At 60.5% G+C, this 13,187-nt stretch overlaps 1 protein-coding gene across 2 annotated transcripts in view; it reads right to left on the reverse strand.

Annotated features, from left to right (window-relative positions):
* Positions 1-1,326: 1,326 nt before the first annotated feature.
* Positions 1,327-13,187, reverse strand: part of HS1BP3 (HCLS1 binding protein 3) — a 35,841-nt gene continuing 23,980 nt past the window's right edge. The window contains exons 5-7 of one of the 2 annotated variants that reach the window (XM_068564738.1): positions 9,215-9,375; positions 7,662-7,797; positions 1,327-3,629 (exon numbers count right to left, since the gene is read on the reverse strand). In XM_068564738.1, coding sequence (XP_068420839.1) covers positions 3,368-3,629; positions 7,662-7,797; positions 9,215-9,375 — 559 coding nt within the window. In that variant the 3' untranslated portion in view covers positions 1,327-3,367. Of the gene's footprint in view, positions 3,630-6,134; positions 6,751-7,661; positions 7,798-9,214; positions 9,376-13,187 lie in introns of those variants that run through there. The other variant, XM_068564739.1, reaches the window with a different exon arrangement.

Here is a 13,187-nt window from a genome sequence, read left to right on the forward strand (position 1 = left end):
GTTGAGCACGCCTGCTCTGGGCGGCCTTCAACCCACACAAAGACCCGGCAGCACTGGTCCAGCCAGGGCCACCATCCAAGGGACGTGTTGGTAGCTCTTCTCCCTTCTCCCGTCCGCAGGATATGCTCACCTGGGCAGCTGGTGAGCTGGAGAGCCGAACGTGACTTTCCACGCCAGGTCTCCCCAGAGACAAAGGAAAGCCTAACACCACACGGACTGTATCGACAACACCAAGCTGGCAGCTGGGCATGAGGGCCATAGGGCCCCCAAATCACCTGGACCTCTGTTGCCTCACCTGCATCCGGTGTGAGGGCTTGAGCGTCGGGGCAGCCCCAGAACACACAGAGGCAGGCTGGGTTCCAGACTTGTGGCACTGATACGGTCACGGGACACCAGGGTGTGGAAGGGTGGGTTCCCCCAGCGGAGCTTGCCTCCCAGCCCGGCCGGGACAGACGCTAGGATGGGGACTTTCCAGGAGAACCGGCTGGAGTTCCCGGCTTCCTGAGAGGAAAAACGGGGGATGGGAGCGGGGCCCCCAGAGCAGCCGGCACATCCCGCCCACGGGGCTCACACAGCTGCAAAACGAACAAACGCTGCCCCCAGTGAACCTCACTTCCCTTCCACGGTGCACTCTCCGCTGCAGGCTTGTGGGCTGCGTGGTCCTTCTCAGAACGACCCAACTGCTTGTCCTTGGGAGCCAAGACCCCCATCTGAGCTCAGCTGTGAGCTCCAAAGCCGAGTGGTGAGGGAGGCCAGCGTGGGCTCGCAGACTGCGCTGCACGGGGCTCCCGGGGACCCATTTCTAGTGCTCTGGGGGATGTCGGCTTGCAGAGCCGTCTGCTAAGAACCTCTGGGTCCCGGGCAGGAAGCAGCATCTCAGAATCTGACCCTGGCAGGAGAGCGGAGGCTAGGACAGGTTCGGATACGGATGGACGGCTTTATTCGGCAGGGCTGTCTTGTGTCAAAGCTGAAAGGACTTCAAGGCCGGTTCAAGCCTAGACCAGTCCCTACCCTGAGGAGACAGAGGTGAGGTCTGGAGAAGGGAAAAGTCAGCTTTCCAAACAGGTCCTGGCTGAGCAGTCACTGACCGAGGACCCCACGAGGCCGGGGCCTCTGGCCCCTCTGCCTCAGCTCACACAGTGGAATCCTCCCTCTGCCCTCTCCCTGCCCTGCCCAGCAGCAGCCTGGGAGGCCTGGCATACCCCAGGTCCTTCGAGGGAAGCGCCCTTGTTGAGCCCCATCAGCCGGGCGCTGTAAAGACAGTGCCCCCACATTGTCCCCCATCAGCCCGGGGTCAGAAAAGGTCGCCACTAACAAATGCGGGAGTGAGCCACTGACACGGACTTTATTGGATGACCGGATGCCACAGATTGGCCAGTGGGGCACAGACCTGCGGCGCCGCAGAGCATCAGTATCTCTGCTGAGGGGTCCGAGTGCCAGGCCGCCAGGGGGGAGGCCGGGCTAGCAGTGGGCGAAGCCACACTGGAGTGGCAGCTTCCACCTGGACCCCCCACCAGAGGACCAGCCCCCCACGGGCACCTGCCAGCTGCACCCTCTCTCCTATGTCGCACGCTGGGGGCAGGAGGAGCCAGGGAGGGAGGGGCCCAGAGGAGAGAACAGGGAGGAGAGAGAGGCCACGGCAGCCCATCACCTCACCACCTGCTCCTTCCCTCGGAGGCCTTCCTGCACTCAGCAAGGGTGCGGACCCCAGCGTGGCGTGCGGGTGTGAAGGCCTGGCAGTGAAAGAGAAGAGGGGCGGCTTGTGCTGGGGGCTGAGGCTGTCCCGAGCCAGCTCAGGGCCCCAGGGAGGCTGCCCGCGGGGCCCAGACAAGGCAGAAGGGGCGGAGGAACTAGGCTATCAGCCCCCAGAGCCGCCTATTTCCTCTCACGCTGGCACCAGTGGAGGGGAAGGGGGACGGCCTTTCGGGACTGGACAGCTGACGAGGTGCGTGAGATGCGGGACAGACCAGACTGAGCGCTCCCGCCCGCCCTGCAGGTCCTGGCACTGGGCAGCGGGTGCTAGAGACTCTGAGGGCAGCAAACACCGGCCTGGCTCAGGCAGAATCCCTGAGGGATCAGGGTTGGCTCCTGGCCCCGATCGGGAACAGCCTGGGGTCCTAATCCCAAATCCTCCTTCCAATCCTCTCTGTCAAGCAGCACAACCCAAGGGACAACAGCGGTTGCATTTTCTTAAAAACCTGTGTTTCCTTAAAAACTAATTCTGAACATGAAGACTATATCAAAAAAAGAGGCATTCTTTGCTCCATTAAACATCACTCATTCACTGAGAGTTTCCTGAGCACTGCACCATGCTCAGACCCACCTGCCGGGGCAAGGGGGCCGGGGAGAAGTCTAAGGCACTGGCCCTGCCCGGCACAGGGCTCCTTCTCCCGGGAAGGAGGCTCCCACTGGGGGAAGGCCAGTGAGCAAATCCAGACCCTGAGGACAGGGAAGGCCTGGCAGCATCCACCGCTGGACAGACGGGGCCCTTCAAGTAGCGACCGAAGAGCATCCAGCCCAGGCCTGCCGTGAGAAGGAGGGGCACCTCAACCACAGGTGTCCCTGAAGGATGCAGGGACAATTGTGCTCAAAGCTGTAACGGTGGACATCGGCCCTATGGCCAGAGTCCCAAGAAGGCCGTGGTCTGGCCAGGCCTTCCCTAGGAAAGGAAGAGAGAGGAAGACATGGGGATTGTCAGGCCATCTACACACCAGAGGCAGGGCTGGGCCTGACGTCTCCCTTGAGCTTCGACACTTGGGAAGGCACCGTGCTTAGCACCTGGTAACCGGAGGTGGCTCGGCCACCCCACCTAGCCAGGCTCTCCTAGGCACCCACTCAGCATCCCTCTCCTGGGGACCCTCCCAGGGCCTGCAAGCCTCCAGGAGCCATGGTGACTAGAGACTCCAGACTGGCTTGGCATGGAGACTCCCACCCAAACCCCAAGTTGGCCAGGCCCTCCCTCCCGTGCTGGGGCTGGCAGAGCCGGTGGGCACAAGCGGGCACAAAGTTTCCCGCCCCGAGTGGAGCCTCCCTGGCCCCCCGCGCTCCCAGTCTCATGACATCCTGGGGGCTGGGCTCCTGGTTAGCAAGGCATCCCCACATGCTCTCCCCTCCACATCCACATGGCTGAGACAATTTAGGCTCCAATTCCTATAGTGACCTTGCTCTCCGCATCTTGCAGGATTCCACGAATCCACAGGCCTGAGAAAAAGGATGAAGGCAGTACAGGGGTCCTATGACCCAGGCTTCCACCCTCCCTCCCTTGGGAATAGAGGTTCTGGCCCCACAGGTCCAAGTCTGCACCTCACTACGTGCCCCTCCACAGGAGAGTCCGCTGGCTCAGGAACAGCACAGGGCTTGGGGGTGGTCAGAAGAGGCTGGGGGCAGCCCGGCCAGGCGCGTCATGGTCCCGGATGTACTGTAAGATGTCCGTCTCGTCCATGGCTTGGATCTGCTGCTGCTTCTGCTGCCTGGCCAAAGCCTCAGATGAACCGGCTCTGGGGGGAACAGCTGGTTTTCTGAGTAGCGCTGGCTTAGCTGCCACTGGAGGCTTGGGCTTGGGCTGGGGCTGAAGCTGGGGTTTGGACTCAGCCCCCAGGTTCAGAATCTGGTCCAAGTCCTCTTCGACTCTAGAGAACCAGAGGGAGAAGCCCTGAGCACAACCTCCTGCAAAAGGGACAAGGTGCCCCCTGCCAAGGCAGGCACCCCTGCAGGGCACTGGGCTCGGTCCCTCCGCCTCCCAGCCTCGCCCTTCCACCCATCCGCCCCCGGGGAGGAACTGAGGGGCAGGGCTCTCCTTCCCTGCAACCCCGCAGCCCAGCGGGAGCAGAGCCGGCCCCTTGGCAGCCTCTGCAGGACTGCTTTTCGGGTGACCCCACTCCAAACAAGCTGGCTCCTTTAGGTGACTTTTCCTTCAACCCTTCAAGAAATAACAGTAACAGCTGCCACATACGGAGCTCCTGCTCTGGGCCACGCACTTTAGACCCATTGTCTTTTTCTATCCTCAACAACCCTTGGGGAGGTATAGCACAATCTTCACCCTGCAGATGCGGACGCTCAAGTCCTGGAGGCCGAGACACCTGCCTGAGGTGAAAGCATGTGGCCGGCCTGAGTTGGAACCAGTAAGTCTGACTTGAGACGCTGGGCTCTCATCCAGGCCAAGTTCAGCCGGAGAAAGAATGAATGAGGGGCTCTAAGCCATCGTGGGGTGGGGTCTGCCGGCCCCCAGTGTCCCCTGGTGGGCCACCCGGGCGTTCGTTAGACACGGCCCACCGAGGGCTGAAGCCGGCCTCGGCCATCACCCACCAAGACTCCGCCACGCCCCGGACCTGACAGCCTGTTGGTGGAACTGAAGGGCGCGGCAGTGTGACGGTCACACAGGACCAGCCCAAGTCCTGAATAGCAGGAAAGAAAGGCAGCCCCGCTCTGCCCTCTGCCCAAGGGAGCTCTTGCTGCCAGCTCCTTGTGCAAGGACTCAACTCCTGCAGACCAGATGCACAGCGAAAAGACCCATTCAACCCATCCCTCGACCCGCCCACCCAATCAACGTTGGGCTGGGTACCTACCACGGCCAGCCTTTTTGGCATCCGTTAATTCATTTAGTAATCACAAGACACTGTCTGGTAGCAGATGTTAGCTCCATTTTACAGATGTGAAAACTGGGGCACAGAAAGATGAAGGGCCTGGCCTGGGGCCCACAGCTAGCTGGGGACAGGGGAAGGAGGGCAAAGGCGCTGCAGGCAGAAGACCGGGGGGCCTCGTGCAGGCCACTTGGCCTCTCCAAGCTTTGGCTTCCCATCTGCCAAATGGGAACAGCAGTATCACCCCACAGGGTTACAACCCTGCGTACAAAGACACGCAGTGCGGCAGGCGGAGTGCGGTTCCCTGCCTCATCCTACTACTCCTTCAGTGGCCTCAGCCCACCCCACCTGCCTGGTCCTCCGTCTCCCTATCTGTGAACGGGCTCCAGCTCAGACAGCAGCACGGCTGAGTAAAGGCAGGAGCAGAGGGGAGGCACCTCTGGCCAGAACAACTACCGGCACCACAGGGCGTGGCAGAGGTCTACATGAGGGTGGAGGTGCCCTTCCCGGGAAGGGCTGCCTGCCAGGTAGCAGCTACTGAAGGGGCAGTGGGTCACCCTGCCTGCTTCCTGGGTCAGCCTCCTGTGATGGGGCACAGACCCCAAGGGGAGAATTCAGAGCCTCCCACAGATGGCAGAGAAGTGAGCAAAAGGTGTCCCTCCAGACGCGGAGGGACCGGCCCAAGCCAGGCCTGGAAAGAGTGAGTTCCAGGCAACCCCAGGAGGCATCAGCCCGGGACAGGCTGCTCCTGGCAAGTTCAGCTCAGCTGTGTCCCCGCTCCCCCCAGGTGGCTGCCCTTCCTTGAGCCCCCCCTGGGGCAGGTGCTGGCTTGTCCTGCATCCTCCACTGGAGGCTGGGTACCCAGGAAAAGCTCTGAGGGACTGAATTATCCTCAAACAGGGGCCCTTAGGGAAATAAAGCAGCAGCTAAAAGCTTGTGTCGGAGTTCAGGATTTATACTGCTTGGCAAAGCAATGACTCTTTGGAGCTAATCAGGAGCTGGATTTGCTCTGAGGTGGAAGGTGGGGCAGTCACACCCGGGATACAGGTGGCCACACAGCATCTCTTGCCAAGCACCCTATTTCCAACTGGGCTCCCTGAGTCACGGGTAAAAACAGGTCCCACTGACACAAGGTCCAGCTCCCCTCCCTTCCAGGCCCTGCGGGTGTAAGATCAACCACCGAGGGGCTGGAGGGAGGTCTGAAGATCCCAGGTCCATTCCTCTTCCCCAGGTCCCTGCAGAACTTGACTAAAGACCAAAACTGGGGCCCCAGAGCAAGAGGGAACGGGGGCTTCTCAGACTCCAAACCCGGCTCAAATGCCCCTCCATGCTGCCTCAGGATGGCGGATGGCAGATGCCAGTGATGGAATGAAGGGGTGATGAAAGCACTGATGGATGAATGAATATTAGAAAGTTTATCATAAGGAAACCCGATTACCGCCTGGATAGTCCCAGGACACGCACAAAGAAAAATAAAATACGGTTCCTGCTCTCAAGAGGGTAATTCTTTCTTTACCAGATGTCTGGTAGAGCAAAGGCAGGGTCGCAGGACTCACATTCTCTAAGGCAGTGACTCCCAGGGAGCCCTGTGGGATGTAGGAGGCCTTTGAAAGCAAAGGGTCCCGGGGACCAACTGGAACGTGAAATGCTGCGTAGCATTCCCCTTGAGCCACGCGTGCCCACACACTAAAGGCTTGGGAAGTCCTGCTTAACCCGGACATCTGGCCACAGAAAGCCTTTGAAGGTAACACCTTTCAAACCCCCCAAACCGGTGTTCCGCAGGACATGGGCTGGAAAGTGCCGGTGTAACGGATTTAATATAAACGATGCCCAAAGGTCCCACTGGTTCTGCCCCGCTAGGACATGCTGAGTCCTGGAAACGGCAGAGGCTCCCCGGGGCGGACCTGCTTCCCTGGGCCTCAGTGTCACCCCGAAGCACATAACAACAGTCCCAGCTTCTCCCAGGGAGTACTGCTGCCTGGATGTCAGCGGTGAGGACACAGGGTGAGCGTGAACAGCTGCCAGGGCCCGCGGGGAGATGTAATGACAAGGAGCCGCCGCCTTGACTCAGGCTCGGCGGGCACTCGGAAGGCTAACAGCCCGCGGCTGCTAACGAGGGGGGGGTGGTGACAGCCTCCGGGATCGCATGTCCAGCGCCATGTAACTGTTCCTGGAAAGACAGAACTCAGAGTCCCGCAGACGGCCAGGCTCGGCCTGCCTCCTGGGGACACGGATGACGCGATGCAGGGACGCACAGCGTGCTGAGGAAGCAGCGGCACGAGCAGAAGCCCAGGGAGAGCCTGCCGGCCCCGGGGTGGGAGGCGCAGCTGCCAGCCTCCCCTCCTCCAAGCGCTCAGAGTCCTGGAAGGGTGGGAGGACGGGACACAGGCAGGCTGACCTGGGTCCCAATCCCCGCCTGTCACCTGGGCGCTGGGGCCTTGGGCCAGTTACCTCTCCCACCCTCCATTTTCCGTAAAAAGGAGATAATAAGCACCTACGTGGAGGGTGAGGGTGGGAGGCAGTGCTGCTGTGAGGATTAAATAAGATAACATGTAAAGAGCCCAGCATACTGCCTGACACACGGCACACACCTCGCGGCGGTCAGGTGTGCACATGCTCTGTCAGTCGACCTCCACATAACAGACTAAGCCTCGCTCTCCCCTCCATAAGGCCTGCCGATGGGGACCTGCCACTGCCCAGAAAATCTGCACTTTGCTCCCCCCAACGTGAGCTGTGTGCTACCAAGAGTCAGTTTTATATATCTGTTCCCAAACCTGTTTATGCCAGTTACACTTGCTCGTGCAATTACATAACTTATTCTTTAAATACACTATTTGTATACATGAAGTCCTGTCTTTCTAGAACCTGCTGAGCTGCTGACAGCCCCCCCACCCCACCCTTCCATCGCACCCCATCTGCTGCCTCCTGGTCAGCTCCCACCCACAGGCTCCTGCCTCTGAGGGGTCGGCATTCCCTCCCTCGGAGCCCAAGGAAGGTGAAATGCCCCCAGTCTGGGTGGGTCCCTGGCTCTGTCCAGGCCACTCTCAGACCTGGTGAAGCAGCCCTGGGGACAGCTGGTACCTGGACAGCTCCTTGGAGGCCTCCCTGCAGCCTGGGCGGGACGTGGGTCCTCCACTCTCGGGGGCAGCTGGCAGCAGTAAGGGGTCACCCAGGGGCACGGCTCCGCCGAGGTCAGGATCGTCAAACAGTTTCAGGGCTGTGGAGGAGGCAGCAGCAGAGGGGTCAGAAGAAGTCCTAGCCTGTCCTCGGCTGCCTGCGAGGTGCAGGGCGGAGAGAGTCTGGCCCAACCTCCTACCACAGCCAGCAGAGAGGGAGCAATATTGTCACTTCGGTCTGCAAGGCAGATTGCGGAAGTACCAGAGGAATGGGGCCACGTGGGGCAAGAGACAGGTGCTCACGGGGGCCTGCAGCCCCGGCCCCGCCTCCCTCCACGCTGGGCCAGAGCCACCTGATGGCACCCCTCCCGGTTTCAAGTCCTTGCGGCCTCCCCACTGCTTTCAGGAGGAAACAGCCTCTTCAGCTCACACCCCAGGCTCCCCGTGGCCCCGGCCAGTTGGATCTCTTAGCTCAGCCCCCAGGGCTGCACCCCAGTCTTCCTACAAGCGCTCACGGAGCGCCAACCACTGGCCCGGGGCTGCCAGCTGCGGGATGCAGTGGTGAGCAGACGTGGCTCTGACCACAGCCTCTGCCTGCGAGGAGCCGGGGTCTACTCCCCACCCTCTCCCCACCTCCCCTGCTCAACGCTGCCCTTCGTGAAAGGTAACTGCAGCTTCTTCGCCTGGAACATGCTTTGTCAACAGCCCTGGCAAACTCCGCTGACCTTTCAGGATCCAGCTCAGGTACAGTTCCTCCGCCTGACCCTCACCCAGGAAGCCTTCCCTGGGGTCCCCAAGGCACGGACGTCCTGCTCAGACCTGTTACAGGCCCAGGCCAGCCTCTAATGGTCAGGACATGTCCTGTCTCCCTCAGGGAGGCCCTGAGGCCAGAACTGTGATTCACTCATCCAGGTGTTCTCGGGCCCAGCACAGTGCCTGGCCGTCAGCGGGCGCCTGGTGCCGGCTGAATTAATGGATGCCATCAGTTCCCTACCCTGGATGCAGAGCCGGGCAGGGGTAGGAAGGGTCAGAACAGGGGCGGGTGTGGAAGTCCCAAGGCTGCTCAGCTTCCCTGTTCCAGCTCTGCACTGGACCCTCCCTCGGGGTCTCTGCAGGGGACACAGAGCCTCGTCAGACTCCAAGTCATGCAGAGCCCCAGCAGGCCGGGGGCAGGCCAGCGTCCACTCTCCACCTGGCGCCCACATCTGGCTGCAGAGGTAACAGAGGTACTTCTACACCAGTCACAACCCACACTTTTCAAAGCAGCAAAGAAAACTACTCTTTGCTTCTGAGGGATGATTAGAATAAACATACAGCCCTGGAATGTTCCAGGCTATGGGGACACAAGGTGTGAGACTAGATTTCTCCAGCAGAAAATCTCCACTGACTGCATGTGCATCGTGTTAACACACGAGCCGTCCTGCTCATGTGTGGTGGGACCAAAGCCGCTCGCAGAGGTTGGCTGGGTCACCCGGGAGACAGCGAGAGTGAAAGGAACACCCCCGGGGCTCTACTTACAGTCCCTGGGGGGTGCGTCCTCTGCGGGGCTCCGGGGAGAGGGCTTCCTGCCCGGGCCAAAGAGCCCCTCGTCGGGGTCCACCTCCTCATCAAAGATGGAGAGACGGGGCAAGGGTTTGGGCTTCACGGCCACTTCCGGGCGTTTCTTGGGCTTCTTGGAGCTGGGGAATCACAGACAGAATTCGAGGTTAGTACCTCTCAAAAGAGCCCTGCCGGCCAGCCCGGGTGGCCTGGTCAGACCCACACAGGCACTGGGCAGGCTCGAGCTTGTGTCGCGAAGGAACTTTCCAAGGAGTTGACAGTGAGGCGGTGACATGCTGCCACGGAAGCAGCGCAGCCCTGCGCCCAGGGAACGGCCGCTGCGGGATGTGTGGGAAGAGCAGGAGGCTGTCTGCACGACACAGCTGACTGCAGACAACTCCAGCCCTGAAGGGCCGCAGGACGGGTCACAGGGCACACGACGTGCCCTCCTTCCGGAGCTGCGAGGCCACACCACCTCAGCACCCCGGGGGCCGGGATCCGAGAGCCACCGCACAGCCGCTCGGACACACGGATGGATGCACATGAGGCTACAAACCTCAGGGCCTGGACCCAGCGGAGAACAGAAGGCAGCCTTGGTCAATGCTCCCTTGCTTCCCCACACACATCCCCCCTTCCCTTGAGCGGTCTAACCTCCGTCGTTCCAGAAAACACTTCAGTCCCACTGAGCAAACCTCACCTCCTTCAGGAAACCCCTCTGGCTACTCAGAGCCCCAATCGCCTCTGCACCCCTCGGGTCCCTTTACGTCTCATTCATCGACTGGCCAAGGTCCTGCTTTGGCCCAGACACTGCTGCGGGAAACCAGGAGGGGACTCGAGGAAGCTTCTGGGCCCCGGGAGGGCTTTATTTCCTGATCCGGGTGGTGGTTACACAGCGGACATGTCAGCCTTCAGGGACCTGAAGACTGCCGATCTACACACGTCACTGGAAGTTATAGCGCCAGTAAATAAACAAACTTGGTTTTATTTTAACAAGGTGATCCAACCCCTGCCGGTGGTGCCTAGATTAGCCATTTTAAGGTTCCTGCAAACAACAGAAATAAGCTTTTGACTGGAAGTGGGATTTCCGTGCGCCTGTCTGCCTGGAGGGCCATTCCACTGGACAGAAGTCACCAACTGAGCTCACGCTGGCGATACTATGCAGTTAAACTGCGCTGATACCACCGTAAACAACACACAGATTAACCAGCAGCAGATAAAAATAGCAGCAGGGTGGCCCTGGGTGTAGGAGGGCAGGGCGCTCAGAGGTGGCCATTCCCACGGTCTGGATTTAGATGTCTGCTAGAATTTCAGCCTCCCAGTGGAGGTGGCGAGACGCTAGGAAAGGTGAGGCTGCACCTGCTGGAAGGCCGCGGGACCAACACTCCTCGGCGCTCAGGGCGGAGGCCCCAGCGGGAAGATCTCTTTCAGGAGACGGGGAAATGGTGGTTCAAGAAGCTGGGTGTCTGCTCAAGGCCACACGGCAGGCAGGGCCAGGGACTCAATGGCCACACCCCAGTCCCTGCACTTTTGTCCATCTTGGGCACAAGCCAGATGGGCTCAGGCCACAGGCCACCAGGGCCACACCTCCGCTGTGGTGCCATCCCCAGGCCCTGCCTGTGGTGCTGGGCAAGGTGAAGGGAGCCTGGGCTTCTCCAGAAACTTCATCTGTGCTTCCTCACACATCTTAAGGAGTCAGAGTGTCCTGCTCTTCCTGGGATGTCGTGTCTTCCCCTTCTGCTTCACAGACCAGGCAGAGCCGGTGCCGCTCTAATGACCCCTAGTAAGTGGGTACCGACGAGGCCCTGGCCTTCGGGGCAGGCCAGCTGGAGACGGCCATAGCCAGCCGAGACCCGCTGAATGAGAACCCCAGCTGCAGGCCCCGGGAGCTGCTTGTGTCCCTGTGGACTCTGATGACCAGCCGTGTTCGGGAGCCACTGGACCAGCCGGGGGCCTGCGGGCTCTGTCCCACGGCTGTCCCTCAATTACCCGTCGCAGCCGCCCTTTGCTTGGCTCTGCTCCTGCACCCAGCAGGGGCTGCAGCAGTGAAGGGCGGGGAGCCCCCAGCAGGGAGCTCACAGCCCACGTCCGCAGGTCCACCCTGCTCGGAACCAGAACCGGCAGCTCTGAAACCGCCCGTGGGGAAGGCACGCACACATCCTCCCCAGCAGACTGGCCCCCTGGGGCAGAGGCTGGGGGCTTCCCACCGACCAGAAATCAGAGGGAGCACAGAGAGAAGGGAGGGCCTGAAGAACAAAGGAAGTGAATGGACAGACGTGATTAATTATCTCTGGAGAAGCCAGGCAGAGATTTCAATGATTTCCCTTCTTGCACCTACTTCTGGTTCGGAGAGCACAAATTAGGCCTGGCTTTCCTGCTATGTGAGTTTTCCTCTCAAATCGGATGAATGTTCCTGTCTTTCTCCCTGGAGACATTTGTTATCTTCTGTGTCTTGAACTGAAATAAAGCGACTCTACAGCACATGGGGCTGCTCAGTCAGGCACCATCTGAACCCCACCCCGTTCCTCCCGGGCCATCCCCTGTCTCCCCGACTACCCCCGACCCGTCTCCAGGGGAGACAAAGAACAAGAAGAAACATGGAGCTTTGATGGCTGAAAGCCCCAGGGTCCTGTCCTGGTTAGCCCCAAATTCTGTCTCTGGGGACTCAGTAGTGTGCCTGGTCTAGAGCAGACGCTCAATAAATATTAGACGAAAGAACAGATGGATGGAGGGGTGGCGGAAGGATGGACAGACAGACGAACGGATAGCTGGACGAACAGGGTGACAGTACATCTCTAATCCAGACTTATTTCTACCTCCTCCCCCCAGGGAGGGGGGAAAGGGAGTGAAGAGAGAGGGGCGGCCAGCATCGTCTCAGACAGAGGCCTTCCACCCCATGGCTCCTCCTCCAGGGATCTCGCAGGCACCCGAGCTGGTCTCTCCAGTAGCCCCTCGGCCCTCCCGTAAGAAAAGCTCATCCTTTCACTCGGAGTGACTTCTATGACCCAGCGCTTGGGAAGTACCTCCCACGGGCAAGAACCTGTGCTGGGTGATGAGGGCACAGAGGTGAGGAAGACCTGGCACTGTCCCCAGAAGCTCACAGCCGAGCAGGGTCACAGACATACACCTGTCATCACCACACAGGGCAATCATTCCGTGATAGCCGGAGCCCAGAGGAAGAAGCCAACCCAGCCCGAGGGCTTCCTAGGGGAGGTGGCGTAGAGGTGGGCAGTGACCTGGGGGGCTGAGGGCAGAAGACTGACACAGGCAGAGAGACCCTCGATCTGTGAGGGGCTGCGGGATTGGGCACCACCGGGAACCCAGTGCCCCGTGGAAGCTTTGCTCCTGGGCCATGGAGGAGCGACCAGGGCCCGGACTGGGGAAAATGAGAGCAGGGAGGCCGTCAGAAGGCAAAGTGCTGATAAATGTGGACTGCTGAAGTGACCCGTGGGCAGAAGGGACAAGTTTAGGATGGTGCCAGATTCTGACTCAGGGACAGGACAGGCATTTCAATGTCAGGTGAGTCACTCAGACTCCAAGCCCGTTCCCTCCCCTCCCTCACACGTCGCGTGAACGTGGACTCAGACTGCACACATGGCTACGGTCCTGGCGCCCCCTCTGTCCCCCCTCAGCTCCTTTCCACCCGCATCCACCCGGCTGCCCGCAGGACACACCACCCAGCTCTGCTGTGCCCGCCACCAGCACACCCTCTGCACGGAGCCATAAAGGATGCCCCCCTTCTCCCTCCTCCAAAGGAAGGCTGGTACGATCAGACGCCTGTCACCAGGGATGGGGCAATTGAGCATCAAACAGTGGGGTCTGCAATGGACGGAACCGCAGCTCCCGACCTTGTGCGGGTTCCCGCACAGCACGGGTTACAGGAGGTCGCGGGGGGGTGGGTGCAGTGGGGGGAGGTCCCTGGACGGGTGCAGGCACATGGAACCGTGCTCCTGCA

This window comes from Eschrichtius robustus, chromosome 15 (assembly GCF_028021215.1).
Source record: "Eschrichtius robustus isolate mEscRob2 chromosome 15, mEscRob2.pri, whole genome shotgun sequence".
In the NCBI taxonomy this organism is placed as follows: Eukaryota; Metazoa; Chordata; class Mammalia; order Artiodactyla; family Eschrichtiidae; genus Eschrichtius; species Eschrichtius robustus.